This window comes from Staurois parvus, unplaced genomic scaffold (assembly GCF_062004578.1).
Source record: "Staurois parvus isolate SC_StPar_1 unplaced genomic scaffold, SC_StPar_1.0 ptg000058l, whole genome shotgun sequence".
Taxonomy (NCBI): Eukaryota; Metazoa; Chordata; class Amphibia; order Anura; family Ranidae; genus Staurois; species Staurois parvus.
The window spans coordinates 11,754,700-11,769,700 of NW_028317854.1; the positions used below are offsets into that span (position 1 = coordinate 11,754,700).

Sequence of the window (15,001 nt, forward strand, 5' to 3'; positions counted from 1 at the left end):
CTTATCCTATGCAGAGCAAATCATGCCCCCTCCCCAGTAGCATATACCTACTTTCTTTTGATCCCTGCCACTGCTATCAGTTGCGAGGAGCGAGGAGAGACAGTGTGTAAGGTATAGCTGGATTTCCAGTTGGAACTTACAAAAGGTTGGTTGTCTCCATCCCAGAGTGACAACACTGGACCAATCACAAGTGTTATCACATGAAGTGAATAACATGCTCCTAGGAGTACCAAATATTTTCTTTAGTTGTGATGGATGAATGGGGCAGTTGGGGAACAAAGGAGAGATGAGAAGAAGCTGCTTGGGGACCTGGCTTTACAACAACCCTGTTGCTGTGCCCTACATTGGCAAAGCACAGCTGTGCATTAAGCAACAATGCTAACAGCAAGCTCCAGCTAAACCACACCAGCAATATACTGATGACAGGATCCTCTTTTCTAATGCTAAAACAAGAGGCATTCCTTTCATTTCAGGACTGTTAGCAAGTGTGAGAAACTTTTCCCTCTTGGTGTCTGTGCTAGTATCTTTTTATGTGGCTTACAAAAATGCATTTGTTGTCACATGAGTATATTGTAGCAAACTATAACTCAAGTAATATTTTGAACATTTTGACAGAAAATGTAGTATTTTATGAAGAATGTTGCTATGCTACTTAAACAGCTACGGTATATGCAGGCCATTAACATGAGGTAAATAGTCAAACATCTGAAACGATATCCCATTTGTCCATAACCAGTGCAGCAAATCTGATAAAGTTCCTGTGGCTTTTTGGAAATAACATTTGTAAACCCCAAAATATTCTAATTTCAGCCGCCAATCAGAGTAAGTTCTCAGAGTTACCAGATCTATGGGTTCCTTATAAGGAATTCAGGAAGGAAACCAAAGATGCTTTTAACGACTTGGACTCTTCCAATAGTAATGTAAAGAGTTCCCTGTCTCTCATATCAAATTCTTAACCAACTGTTCTTAGATTGGGGTTTATTTGTCAAAGGAGTAAGACATGTTCACTTTGCTAAGTGAACTTTGCGCCAGTGCCTCCCAGCCCTTTAAGAGTTTCAGAAGCCGGGAGGCGGACGGGGTTTTAGGGTCATGTGATTCGCTGTCACGGCAGTCACATGATTGGAAAAGGTCTTGATCACAAGGGGAGATCGGGACCTTTCCATGAGTCGTGGACATATGTGCTGGGAGCATGCAGGGCGCGCGCTCTCAGCACATATGTGTTTTCTAATGGCACACAAATATGCAGCTGCTCAGCGTCAAGGCCCAGACGCCGAGAGGCCGCATATTTGTGTGCACTCATCGTCTAGGGGTTAAATAAGACATTTTTACTGTAGTGAAAATTTACTTTGCAAAGAGTTCCAATCTTCAAAATAACAACAAAAAAAGTATTTTTTCTTGAACGTGATTGGATAATGAAAGTTAGCAGAGCTTCACCTCATTCACCAAGCTAAGGGAAAAGTCCCCTGCAAAATGAAAATTCACTTAAAACAGTCTATTTTCTCCCCCCCCCTTTTTTTTCTGGACCCATTCCTTCTTTAGCAGCATTATACTGATAGTTATTTTTTGCCTCGTGACAACACCACTGTTCTAACCTATTAATGCCATCTCTTTTGGGGAACAGTATGACCACTGAGACATTATCTTGTAATGCAAATACAGTCTGTCAGACTCACAAGAGGCGTAGACCATATCCATAAAATTACTGGCTTATTGCTGAACTACTGATGAGATTCAACTCTTTAACTACCTTGCATTTTGTCCATTATTATGACTTAGCCTCCACTTTTGTGGGCTCTCTAGTTCACGTGACCATGTGCTCTCATTGTCACCAGCCCATTCCCCTCCATATTGTCTTTGAGCTAACATGTGGCTGGGGATGTTATCAGTTTGTCAAACTTTTCTTTTCCTCAGTCATATCTATCTTGTGTCACACGGTCTGAAAGCAGTGTTCTTTATGCACCCTATAGCATCTGTTCTATGGACTCTGAGTCGATACTGTATTGTACCACACATATCTACATATCTGTATTATTTCTCTTTTCTTTGTATGGTTTGACAATTCAATAAACATTATTGTACAACAGCAGTCCATTGTAATTTATGGTTGCCACATAATGCTGGAGGTGGAATCTGTAAAGTAAGTATTAAAATAGAGCACCTCTCACAAAAATAGAATTTTTTCTTTTCTTGGAATTTCTCTTTCAAAAAATAAGGGTCCTAGTCTGTCATCTATATTATATTTAACAATAGGTACTGGCACATGCAGTTTGAAATCAAAGTTAATTAGCTTTGTTTAAACAAAAAAACTGCAAAAATTATAATATGAGATTCCTTTGAAAAACTATAAATGAACCAAAAATGCTATTTTTCATAACACCAAAAGTGTGTGCTTCAACCTTAAGAATAGCACTATTAATGTGACCTAGATACTAAATTACTGGAGTTGTATACATGACTGAGCTAAGTTGTACTGGCATGTGGGATAATTTGTAAGTATCCTCTCACATAATTACCTTCCGTAGACAAAATTAAAACAATGAACCTGAAAATGTTTTTTGCTTACTGAATGTAATGAAAAGATTAGGAATCTATATGTCATATACCTAAGTGAGCAATATCCAACATACATGTAGTTCACACCTTGGAGACCTCCACTCAGTTATGTTCAATATGCTGAGGGTGGAAGGTGATGGAAATCATTGCAGCCCAATTATGTATATAGAGTCATGTGCAGTTCTTCAGCTTATGTCCTTCAACTACTGTTGCTTGGCATTGGGATTGGGATCCAGATAGTTCTGCCTTTTAAAAGACTCTATTAAAATGAAAATATGGGGGCTGCCATTGCGTACTTATTTTTGTGCAAACTGAAGAACTGTTCTGTATGTAACTGTTTGCCCCTGAGTTACAATTTAAGGTCCAGTAAATCCACACAATTCTCATAAGGGTAACAGAGATTGCATAAAGAACTTCTGCTGAACTTCTTCAATGATGAAAGTAAAGCACAGCCCAAAGTTTTTGTTATCATAAGAGGGAATTTGGTGTTATTTTCTGTGGTTAGACATGCAGTATTAGTATACAAACACAGCATGTATAGCACTCACATGTTAGAGCTTTTAAAAGCAGCTAAAAGCTGAAAAAAGCATCAACAGATTGCAGGCATATGAAAGAAAACACATAACCAGAAATGATAAAAGTGTATCAGTAAAATAGAATAAAAATATTTAATATTAAACAATACCTCTTAGTAAGGTATGGAATCTATAATTTTGAATGTATAAACCTTATAAACTTGAAAGTTAAATATGAAACCTATCAATACCTGTATTAAACTAGTTATTAGCACAACCATTAAATACAGCTTATAATATATAGCATGACAATAAATCTTACTGAACTGATTGACTTAGTTTTCTGGAAAGCATAACATATATGTATAATAATAATAAAAAAAAAGGAATAACCTATCACATATAATAGGAGTTTAAAAGAACAGGACATTATTGTGATAGTTTAAAAGGGGGTCTCAGGCTAAGTACCCCTTTAACTATCAAAAGTCATCCTTTTGTTCTCCAGAGGGTTTTCATAACTTTACAGTTATCTAGCTTATAACATATGATATTAGTAATGACAATTGTTCTTTTTTCAGCCATGCTTTCATTGGCTCTAAAAATAACAACTGTTATGGAAGATGTTATAGAATATATAGCTTAGCGCATTTAGCTTTTAATTTTGTTATAAAAAGTTTATATTTTTTCTGCCATCTTTATAGGATTACTTTTTCAGTAACCTGTTAATACAGCTTTATTAACCGAGCAATAGACAAATGCAGTACATTAGATGGTTAAGTCCAGCTCAGTGTTACCTTTTGCCCAGCACGACCTGATTCTCCAGGCTCCCCCTGCAACAGAAAGTAGCTACTGAAATAATTTCATTTGCATAAAAATAGAACTCATTATAGCTATATCAGAAAGTTTTATACAGTTCAAGAAAAGTAAAAAAAAAACAGCTCAGTTTCATTATCTTACCTGGGATCATTCATTCGCTGAGCTACTAAATCATGACAGTCATTGTACATTAATCTGTTCTTATTAAATTTTCATATTGAACATACTTACCTTGATGCCAGCAGCTGAAGACCCTGGATCCCCCTATATTAATAGAAGTAAAATAAATATATAAATATTCACTAAACTTTTGATTAGTACAAGCAAAGCTCTTGTTTGGAAAATACTGTAAAAAGACAAAACAAAATAGAAGATTATTTTTTCTGTTGTTATTAAGCAAAGTACAAGGCATTGTACAATTCAAATTTACATGCAGCCTAATGTAATACTACAAAAAGTTTTGGCCTCTTCTGGTTGAACGGGCACTTTTGGAAAAAAAAAATACTGAACAGCGGTATTAATATCCTTTAAAGTGGAGTTACACTCAAAAGCGGAAGCTCCGCTTATTTGCCTCCTCCCCCCTCCACTACCACATTTGGCACCTTTTGGGGCGGAGCGGATACCTGTTTTTGACAGGTACCCACTCCCACTTCTGGCTCAGTTCGCTGAGGCAAAGTGAGGCGGAGGTTTGGCCCCTCCTCCCGCAGTGTCCTGGTAATTTTCACAGGTCCCAGAAGACTGCCGAACCAATTAGGAGGCGCAGCGCGACTCGCGCATGCGCAGTGGGCACCAGGCTGTGAAGACGCACGCTGTCAGAGCCTGGTGACCACAGTTGAGATGCCAATGCCATGGAAGGGAGAAGGGGAGAAGGGAAAGAGCGGGTGAGAACATCGCTGGACTCTGGGACAGGTAAGTGTGTGTTTATTAAAAGTCAGAAGCTACAGTTTTTGTAGCTGCTGACTTTTAATGGACACAAAAATGGATGAAACTCTGCTTTAAGGTTAAAATGTATATTAGGTCTTACTAGAGATACATTGATCTATCTCTATACAGTTCAATAATAGCACCAAAAATGTTTTCATTGATTTTCGGGTATGTTACATACCAGAGCCCTCTGTTCCCTCCTATATTACATTGTATTGTAATTGTACAGTCTGTTCTTATGTTGTAAAGTGCTGTGCAAACTGTTGGCGGTATATAAATCCTGTATAATAATAATAATATAGGGTTATGGGGTTGGCACAGTTCAAGGCTAACTTGCAAAGGTACTTTCAGGTTAATGGTTGGGTTTCAGGATTATGTTTTTAGGGTTTCTTCATCTAAATAGAATGTCAAGGAAATGTGGGAGTTGCCATTGCTGTCTTATTTTTAAAGGTGCAAGCTTTAAGACTGCCATCCCTATCCTGGTTTGTTGAGTCTCGAGTCATGAACAATTAGGTGAGTGTAAGGGTTTTTGACAACTGATATGCACATGCAAATTTCAGGTGACTGACAACAAGAAAGAAATATACAGTAAACATAAAAGTCCAGAGCCGCATTAGTTTCTTATATGCTCTTCCTTTAATGTGGAATGATGTATTGTAAAACAGGACTAAACACTGAGTAAACCTAAATAAAGTACCTCTGAAATAATTTCAAACAACTTAAAGTGGTACTAAACCCACAAACACAAATGTAATATTTGCAGTTTACCAATCCTTTAATGTGGTGGCTGCATTTGTTTTTTTAGGTTATTTTTATATTCTCCTGGTAATCTGACGTGTAACACACTTCATGTCTTTAGGGTTGCTCCACTCTATAGAGGAGTAACAGTGTCACCTTTGGATAGCAGCATTGTCAGCTTGTGGAGAGGCTAGTATTGTATACACTAGAAGATTTAGATGCTCTTAACCAACAAATTAAAGCTGACTTCTGGCTACAATTTTTAAACACCTACAGCAACATTTTAGGTTTTACAAAAACAAATAAAAGCTAACCATTGTGAGCACCCCTCTCAGAGTTTAAATGTGTTTGTCTCACCTGTTACATAGTCAGAGGGGACTTTAACGTGGCTCTCTCACCAGACCTTGACACCTCCATGGGCAAATCTTTTCTCACTGCGTCGACCCTATCCCTCATTAAGTGGCGCCTCCACAACTTACACCTAGTGGACATTTGGCGAACCCAACACCCATCGGAGCGAGATTACACTTACTATTCCCCGTACAGTCGCATTGACTACTTCTTTGTGTCGCAATCTCTCCTTGACCACCCGACTTCCTCCGTCATCGGCCACCTATTATGGTCTGACCATGCCCCAATACATCTTGCAATCCAAGACCGACCAACATCGACGCGTCACTTTTCTTGGTGTTTGAACGATACTCTGCTCCAGGACTCCCTGTGTATCGCAGAGGTATCACAGACCATACAACACTTTGTCTTTGATCACTCCTCAGACACAACCGGTTCCCTTAATCAATGGAAGGCACTTAAGTGTATCATTAGAGGAGTTCTGATTAAGCACGGCGCGCGGTTAAAAAAGGCCCGATCGGCGGAGACAAGTCGCTTGTTCTCGCTTATCGCGCACCTGGAATCCACCCACAAGAGTATGCTAGACCCAAGGACCGCGGTGGACTTATCTAACGCCTGCAGGGACCTACTCCAGCTGTTGGACTCTTCCTCGCTGGTGGCACGAAATAAAGCACGCAACACACACTACGCTTTAGCAAATAAATGCGGTCAACACCTGTCGCGTGTACTCCATCCCCGCCCATATCGCCGACCAATCCAGCACATAAAGGCACCCGACAACACCAAAATCTACAACAACCGGGGAATCTCATCCGCATTCGAACGTTATTACACTCGTCTTTATAACTTACATCCAGCGCAGCCCGATACCCCCTCTGCCTTCTCCCCCACGGATATGGCCCAATATATCGAGGAGACGGCAGTGCCGGTCCTAGACACCAAGGACACACTTGCCCTGGAAGAGCCCTTCTCGACTATGGAAGTCCTTGGGGCGATCAAGGCCCTGAAGACTGGTAAATGTCCGGGCCCAGATGGGTTCACCACCCCCCGCTTTTGCAAAACGTTTGCCGCCCCTCTAGCTCCACTTCTATCTCAAGCTTTCAAGGCCATCGACGATCAGAATGTACCTTCCCCGACCTTTCTGTCGGCCAACATCTCGGTCACCCTAAAAGCAAATAAAGACTCATCTCTCTGCGGTAGCTACCGCCCAATTTCTCTTCTCGACCTAGACGCTAAGTTTTTCGCAAAGCTTCTAGCGAACCGCCTTTCACCTTTCCTACCCACTCTAGTCCACCGCGATCAGGTGGGGTTTGTTCCGGGCCGTGAGGCCAGAGATAACACTTCTAAAACTATCCATCTCATCTCTAACATCAAGCGTCATGGCTTAAAGGCATGCCTACTATCATTTGACAATGAGAAGGCATTTGATCGCGTGGACTGGTACTTCCTACGCCTTACCCTGGAACAGATAGGTGTGGGCTCACGGTGCCTAACTCGGATTATATCTCTCTACTCCCGCCCCTCGGCAATGGTACTGGTCAACGGTGCAGCCTCCCCATCCTTCCCTATCTCGAACGGGACTAGACAAGGCTGCCCACTCTCGCCCCTTCTTTTTGTCTTGATAATGGAACACCTCGCGAGAGACATATGAGCGAACGACTCAATTACGGGCATCCACACCTCCTCCGCGCACCACAAAATATCCTTGTACGCAGACGACCTCCTAGTTTATGTCCAACAACCACACATATCACTCCCCTGTCTCTTCCACGAGTTCCGTAAATTCGGCCTCTTCAGTAACTTCAAACTCAATATCTCTAAAACCGAGGCCCTGAACATATCACTACCTGCCCACGTGCTGACAAACGTTCGCTCCAGCTTCACTTTTCAATGGTGCCCAACGGCTATTAAATATCTGGGGATTATGATCCCCGCGAACCTCTCTGCTTTGTATTCTCTTAATTACCTACCCCTCCTCTCTAGTATCCAAAAATACTTGATGTAATGGGGCACCTTGGCCCTACCCCTGGTTTCTTCCTCGTCCTACGCTCCCTGTCCATTCAGATTTGTGTGGCGCCAAGGTCTCTCAAGGCTAAAACACAGAGTGCTCACGTACCCAAAGTCCAAGGGCGGCGTAGGCTTACCGGACTTTGAACTATACTACAGAGCTACACTGATGGCCCAGATCCTAGACTGGTTCCCCAGGCCCCTCCTCAAAGCCTCCTGCATGATTGAACAGGATCTGTCCCCGGTTGATCTCCGAGCCCTACTGTGGGGTTACAGCCGAGAACACCGGCGTCTCTCTGGCCTATCCCCACTGACCATGGCCCCTCTGTGTCCATGGTACAGGCGGGGTGTGGTCGCTCTCGTGTCATCCGATCCCTGCCCACTATCACCCCTGTTCGACAACCCTGCTCTACCTCAGAGTGTAGGTGCTGCGGCCATCGGCCCCTTCACATGCACCTCATGGCCCGTCGCCCGTGACTTCATATGCCCCCAATCAGGTCTCCCACTCTTCCGGAATGGCTCTCGGGATTGGTTGATGACTCTACGCTTATCCACATTCTGCAACCACCTACACTCCTCCACCGACATTCACCGACCGCTCACTGAGTTCTCCCCAGTCTGCCTAGACATGTCCTAGCCACCCTATATAAATCTCTACATGACGCTCTCCACCCCGAATCCCCACCCTACACCAAGGCGTGGGCGCGAGAACTCGTCAGGGACATATCGAACGCAGACTGGTCCATGTCATATCACTTCGCCCATAAGTCGTCCATTTCCTGTTATTCACAAGAGAAGAACTTTAAGATCTCCGCCCGATGGTACAGGGACCCCCTCTCTCTACACAAAATATTCTCCTCCACACCTAACCTATGCAGGCGCTGTTCTAAAGCGGTCGGTACACAGCTCCATATCTGGTGGGAATGCGACCTAATACAACCATACTGGCGACAGATCTTTCCCATATATGACGAGATTTATGGTGAATCTCTGACCCCCTCGCCGGAAATTGTCCTCCTCTCTATTCTACTGGGCTCATTAGCAACTCAGAAGAAAAGCTTGCTGCGCTTCTTCCTATCCGCGGCTCGCTAACTGATACCCCTCTCCTGGAAATCGACGACCACCCCGCCGCTCCCCTTGTGGGTCTCAGTACTAAATGATACCATGCGCATGGAAGAAATGTTGGCATTTGACAACGGCACTTATGATAAACACAAGCTGTTGCGGTTGGTCTGGCTCCACTTCTCCTCCTCCCCACGCTTGCGAAATCTGTGCGCCCCTGAAGGCATTTGATGGAGTCATACTCAATGCCCCCAGGCATGCACTCCTATTCGGCTATTTGACACGCCCTGGGAGGGGTGACCAAGGAGATCATACCGACCGAATACCAGCGGTTGGCCACCTGGTAGGCTTGCTTCGGTCAACTGTCCCTTTCCCCTCTGTTTCCCCCCTCCCCCCCAATACCTCCCCACCAAGTGTCTTCCCCCCCCCTTTTTTTCTATTCTCCTCTCTCTCTCTCTCTCTCTCTCTCCTCTCCCCTTCCTCCTTTTCCCTGTGCCTCTTTCTCAATCTTGGCTCTCTTCGCCCCCCTCTCTCTTCTCCTCTTGCCCTCCCACCATCTCTTTCTACTTCCCCCGCTCTCTCCCGAGCGGTTCCTTTATTCTCTACAAGGGTTTCTCATTTAGACGTTAAGGAATTATTTTATCACCTTTGAATATCGCCTGATTGGGGATGCCCCCTTTATAACTACGGGGGGATCCGTATCTCTCTAATCCATAGACTACGCTAATTCCCTTATTATTGTTCTTTCCCACCCTTGTCACTGTTGATGTTCTCAGAATTCTTTCTTTTATGCTATGCATTGTTTGATTTATTGCAAAACCGAATAAAGACAAATTTGCCTTTAAATGTGTTTGTCTCAACCCTCTAACACCCACTTTTGCTGGACAGCTTGGTCTGTTAAAGGAAGCAAAAAAATAACAGGCCAGATCACCAGGTAAAAAAAGCCTAAAAAAATAAAAAGTAATGCAGCCATCGCATCTAAGAATCAGTAAGCTGCAAAATATAAAAGTTTTGCTTCTGGGTTTAAAACCACTTCAAATAATCTAGAGAAGGAATCTTATTTACTTGGTTGCACCAGTCCCAGTGTTCGATCACATTTAAACCAAAATCAAAAATCCTGTGTTTTGCAGCTTACCATCACTTCGATGTGGTGGCTGCATTTTTTTTTCCAAGCTTGTTTTCCTTTATTTAGTCCTGGTAACCTTGTTAGTGACACATTACCTGTCCTAGGTGACAATGCTCTCTCACCATACTGTATTTATAAAGGAGAAATTCTGTCACCCTAAGCTGCTCTTCTGATTAGGACCACAAGCATCTCCCCCATTCCTCATCTCTATTAGATAGGGAGGAAGGGTTTTGTAGCTCACAGAAGCTATCCTGGAAAGCTCAACATTTTTTGAGATTTAATTTCAGCACTCAGTACAGTTCAGTACATTTAAGTTACTTGCAAAAAATGTACTTAGCCTTTAAAGTGAAAATGAATGCAGCCTCTACGTCTAAGGATATACAGCATGTGAATAGCTGTTCATAATTGCTACTGATTTTTAAATGTCTGTTAATGTGTGGAATTTATAGTTATGCAAGAAAACTCAGTATCTTTGAGTGGTTTAATTAGTCAAAAAACTGTAAATACAACTAATTTAAACATTATTAAGTGAGCTGTTTGGTAAGTATACAAGAGTTCCTTAAAGTTTGCTAAAACAGTAGTCAGAAACAATTGAGTACTGTCCGTGATACTTTTTTTATTTGCACTAACATACAATTTTGAGGACAAGCTTTCGGGGTATGTCCCCTTCTTCAAGGTCTAAGCAGTACTATTAAAAATCACAAAGTTTAAGCAGAATGTTAGAATGGATTGAGAGAAAAAAAAAAAAAAAAAAAAGGGCTACAGATAAGATACATCAAAAGTGAGGGGGGGAGGGGGGATACAACACTCACACAGAGGGGGTCAAGTTTTAGCTAATAGATAGTCATAAAGCTGTCGGATAGTGGTTGAGGAATCCCATGTCCAAATTAAGACCGTTATCTTTAGTGTCAAATAGAATTATCATTCTTAGTTCAAATGTTTTTCTTTCCTGGATGGATTTAAATTTTCCTTTCAGAACTAAAATATTGAGGTCTTCCATATTGTGGCCTGGTTGTGAGAAATGGTGTCCCACAGGTGTGCAGAGGTCATCTTCTTTATGTTCCTTGATGGTATGTCTGTGTAAATTCATCCGTGTTTGCAACCTCTGTCCTGTTTCACCAACATAAGATCCTTTGCTGCATTTTCTGCACTGGATAAGGTATACAACATTACTGGAGGTGCAGCTGTATGATCCGGAAATATTGAAGATCCCCTTTGAGTGTCTGACACTTTTTGATGGATTGATTTGGTTGCACAGCTTGCAGCGTTTCTTATTGCAGGGTTTGCTTCCATTATTTGTGGCATCATAATCAGAGGGAAGTTTCCTACTGATTAGTTTATTTCTGAGGTTGGGGGGTTGTCTGAAAGCCAGTATTGGGGGTTGCTGGAATATTTCTTTCAGAGTTCCATCCTCTGTTATGATGGGTTGTAAATCTTTGATTATTTTTCTGATCCCTTCTAGTGCCGGGTTGTATGTAGTTACTAGAGGTACGCGGTTGTTTGTTTTTTTCTCTTTGTACTGAAGCAGATTTTCCCTTCGGGTTCTCAAGGCTGTGTTTATGCTGGTGTTGATAGTTTTGTCCTTGTAACCTTTCTTATGGAAGGCGTCTGCTAGTGTCCCAAGATGTTTATCTCTGTCTCTTGGGTCAGAACATACTCGGTGGTATCTGATGGCCTGACTGTGTATGATGGCACGTTTCGTGTGTTGGGGGTGGAAGCTAGAACTGTGGAGGTAGTTGCATCTGTCAGTGGGTTTCCTGTATATTGAGGTGTGAAGCGTATCATCCCTGATGTATACTGTGGTGTCTAGGAAGTTGACCTGTGTGTTTGAGTATTCCATTTTTAGTTTGATTGATGGATGAAAAGTGTTCATCAATGAGTAAAATTGTTTTAGATTTTCTTCACCTTCCGTCCATATGATCAAAATATCATCAATATAGCGAAAGTATCTGTATGGTTTTTGTTCCATGCTGTTCAGGAATTGTTCCTCCATGTCAGCCATAAATAAATTTGCATATTGGGGTGCCATTTTACTTCCCATCGCAGTGCCCATACATTGAAGATAGATGTCCTTATTGAAAGCAAAGTAGTTGTGTGTAAGTATGAATTCAATGAGCTGTGTAACATCCTCAGCAGTGTATTTGTTGTTTGGTGAGGATGATAAGGATCTGTGACATGCAGCTAATCCATCCTTGTGAGGGATATTACTATACAGGGATACTACATCCATAGTCACTAGAAGTGTATTAGATGGTAATTGCTGGATGTTGTTGATCTTGTTCAGAAAGTCAGTTGTGTCTTGCAGGAAACTAGCAGTATTCATGACTAACGGTTTTAAAAATTTTTCTACAAAGCCTGAGATTTGTTCGGTGAGTGTATTCATACCTGTTATGATGGGTCTGCCTGGATTTCCTGGCTTGTGGACTTTGGGCAGCATGTAGAAGTCCCCGATTTCTGGATGATCCAGAATCGCATTTATAAGTTCTGAATGTAGGTGGGCTGGAAGTGTTTTAATGAGACCTTTTAATTGCTTTGTAAAGTCCTGGGTTGGATCATAATCCAGTTTTTTATAGTAGATGGCATTTTCCAGCTGCCTCTGGCCTTCTTGTATGTATTTGTTTGTATCCATCACAACAACTGCTCCCACTTTGTCCGCTGGTTTGATGGTGATGGCCTGATTGTTGCGCAAATCGTGTATAGCCCTTCGCTCTAGTGGTGAAAGATTGTACAGAGTTTTCTTTTGCTGGGTGGATATCAGGGATGTAGCTAAAACAGTAGTAAAAGCTAGACTGTAGCATATGGAAGCTAAATGCAATGATGGATTGCTTGACGTGGAGATAGAATTCACAGGCTATTAGGATTGTGGAATCAATATGTCTGCATCTGCTTCATCGATAGTGTACAGATTAATGTTTACTTGGCATTGAAAATTCAATGGCCCATCAAGGACCCATGGTCCATTACATTACAATAACAACAATGGTGTTATTAAAGTAAGCAGATCAGCAAGCACATATAATGTGTCTCTCCGCTCGTCTACTTTGACTCTAGCCACCCTTTAGGAACTTTAAAAGTAGTTCAATATGAAATAATTTTATTTGTATTCACAGTGGGAAATCTCCACACAATCAAATATAAATTCCTGCTAAACTATAGTTGTTCTAATCAAAATTCATAAAACAATAACGAAAATTATACAAACTGTGAAGCAACTACATATGCTGAAGGGTAATTTATTATCTATAAATGCACACATTCAGCATCTCAAAGAAAGGAAATCTTACTTGTGGCTGTTATTCTGTTCTCAGTGCATTATCACTGTACATTTTAATTGAACATATTTTTTGTTAACTAAAATGATTACAGTTGTATTCCTTTGTTGGTCTAATCATATAGTTAGTGATGTCAGATATAGATTTTGAAATATTTTGTCAAACCTGACAGCGGTTTCTAAGAAAAGTAAAGTCAGGTATCTGGTTTCTACAACATAATTCATATAAGAAAATACTTTCTAGAATTTTTTCATAGCTAAAAAGGGAGGAGGGTGCATTACGCACTGGCTGCTTCATAAAATCCTACTTTAGAAGTAATGCTGGCATTGCAAGAATCTGGATGCTGCAGAAGGGGAGGGGGACAAACCCAATTACTGTGAATGTTTTTGGGGTTTATTCCACAAATGCCCATTCAAAGTTCTAAACTCTAGTATACTGCCAGCTTGGCTATAATTACCTTTATACTGTAACTGCAGTTAATAAAAGTCAGTATGGTGCAGTGAAGATCCCACATAGATTTCTAGCTCTGGTCCTGAAAGTATGTACCTATTCTCCATCTTGACTGAAATGGTCATATTTACAGAAGATTGCACTAATTTTACTATGTATTTTGGAGCACTTGGATATATGTTCCGTATGTATCTGAATATCACTTTGTCCTTATGATATTGCTATGTCCTGCAATGATTTAATCTTCTTGCTGGACTCTGTATATGTAATGTATGTACTTTCCTTGTTTATAAAAAAAATAAAAAACCCTTGAAATGGAAACTGGGAACTAAAGCACAAAGATCAACATACAACAGTATGTCAGAGAGATAGGAGATAGCATTACGTAGTATGACTCTCTGGCACCTTAAAATTAATTCTTTGATTTGTGCAATAAGGACAAATCCCAAGCAGCATATATTAATCTCTCCATGGCATCCTTGTGATTCCATTCAATCCTGGGAGAAATTATTTAATAACTCTGTGAATGATAGAGCAAGTGACCCACTCACTGGGTCACTGTGCTAGTTACCGCTGTCACATTGGGAGTCCATAAACCTGCATAAGCTACAATTCCAATGATGTGTAACTTACACAAAGCTTTCCTCTGTATTTTGGCTACATATGGCAGGAACCAGATGAAAGTTTTGATGTTGACATTAAAGTAATCCTGTTGCTTTTGCCCGACATGGGCAAAGCCAAGACTGACTTCGGCTACCCTTCCTCAGAGTCCAGGTGGGGTACAATACATATTATTTTAATACCTCTTTTATAAAAGAATCAAACAAACAGTTTTGTACAGATAACTGGAACAGACAACCTTAAGTATTAAAAGTATTGAAATGTCAGATATATTTATTCAGCTAGCCATTGTTGTTATTTAGTCAGCATTGTGGCGCACTGTCTATCAGTTGGCAATAGTTGAAAAGTATATAAACATTTTAATTCACCACAATATATTGATAGTGACACTGGCTTAATTGATTTTGCTTCTGTCATGTAGTGCTTGGATCCTAGGTTCACTGACTTCAAGGAAATGTTATGTTCTCTCAGTATGTACAGAGCTTCGTCTGGGAATTCCAAAAGTAAAACATTTGGTTATCTATCATCTTACCAAACAGGCCCTAGAGTTTGCATATGTGTGCTTA

The 15,001-nt window shown here is 41.1% G+C and overlaps 1 protein-coding gene across 1 annotated transcript in view; it reads right to left on the reverse strand.

Moving 5' to 3' along the window:
- COL25A1 (collagen type XXV alpha 1 chain) overlaps window positions 1-15,001 on the reverse strand; it is a 658,924-nt gene that overhangs the window by 145,838 nt on the left and 498,085 nt on the right. The window contains exons 16-17 of the mRNA XM_089668497.1: window positions 4,116-4,148; window positions 3,863-3,898 (exon numbers count right to left, since the gene is read on the reverse strand). Coding sequence (XP_089524623.1) covers window positions 3,863-3,898; window positions 4,116-4,148 — 69 coding nt within the window. The remainder of the gene's footprint in view (window positions 1-3,862; window positions 3,899-4,115; window positions 4,149-15,001) is intronic.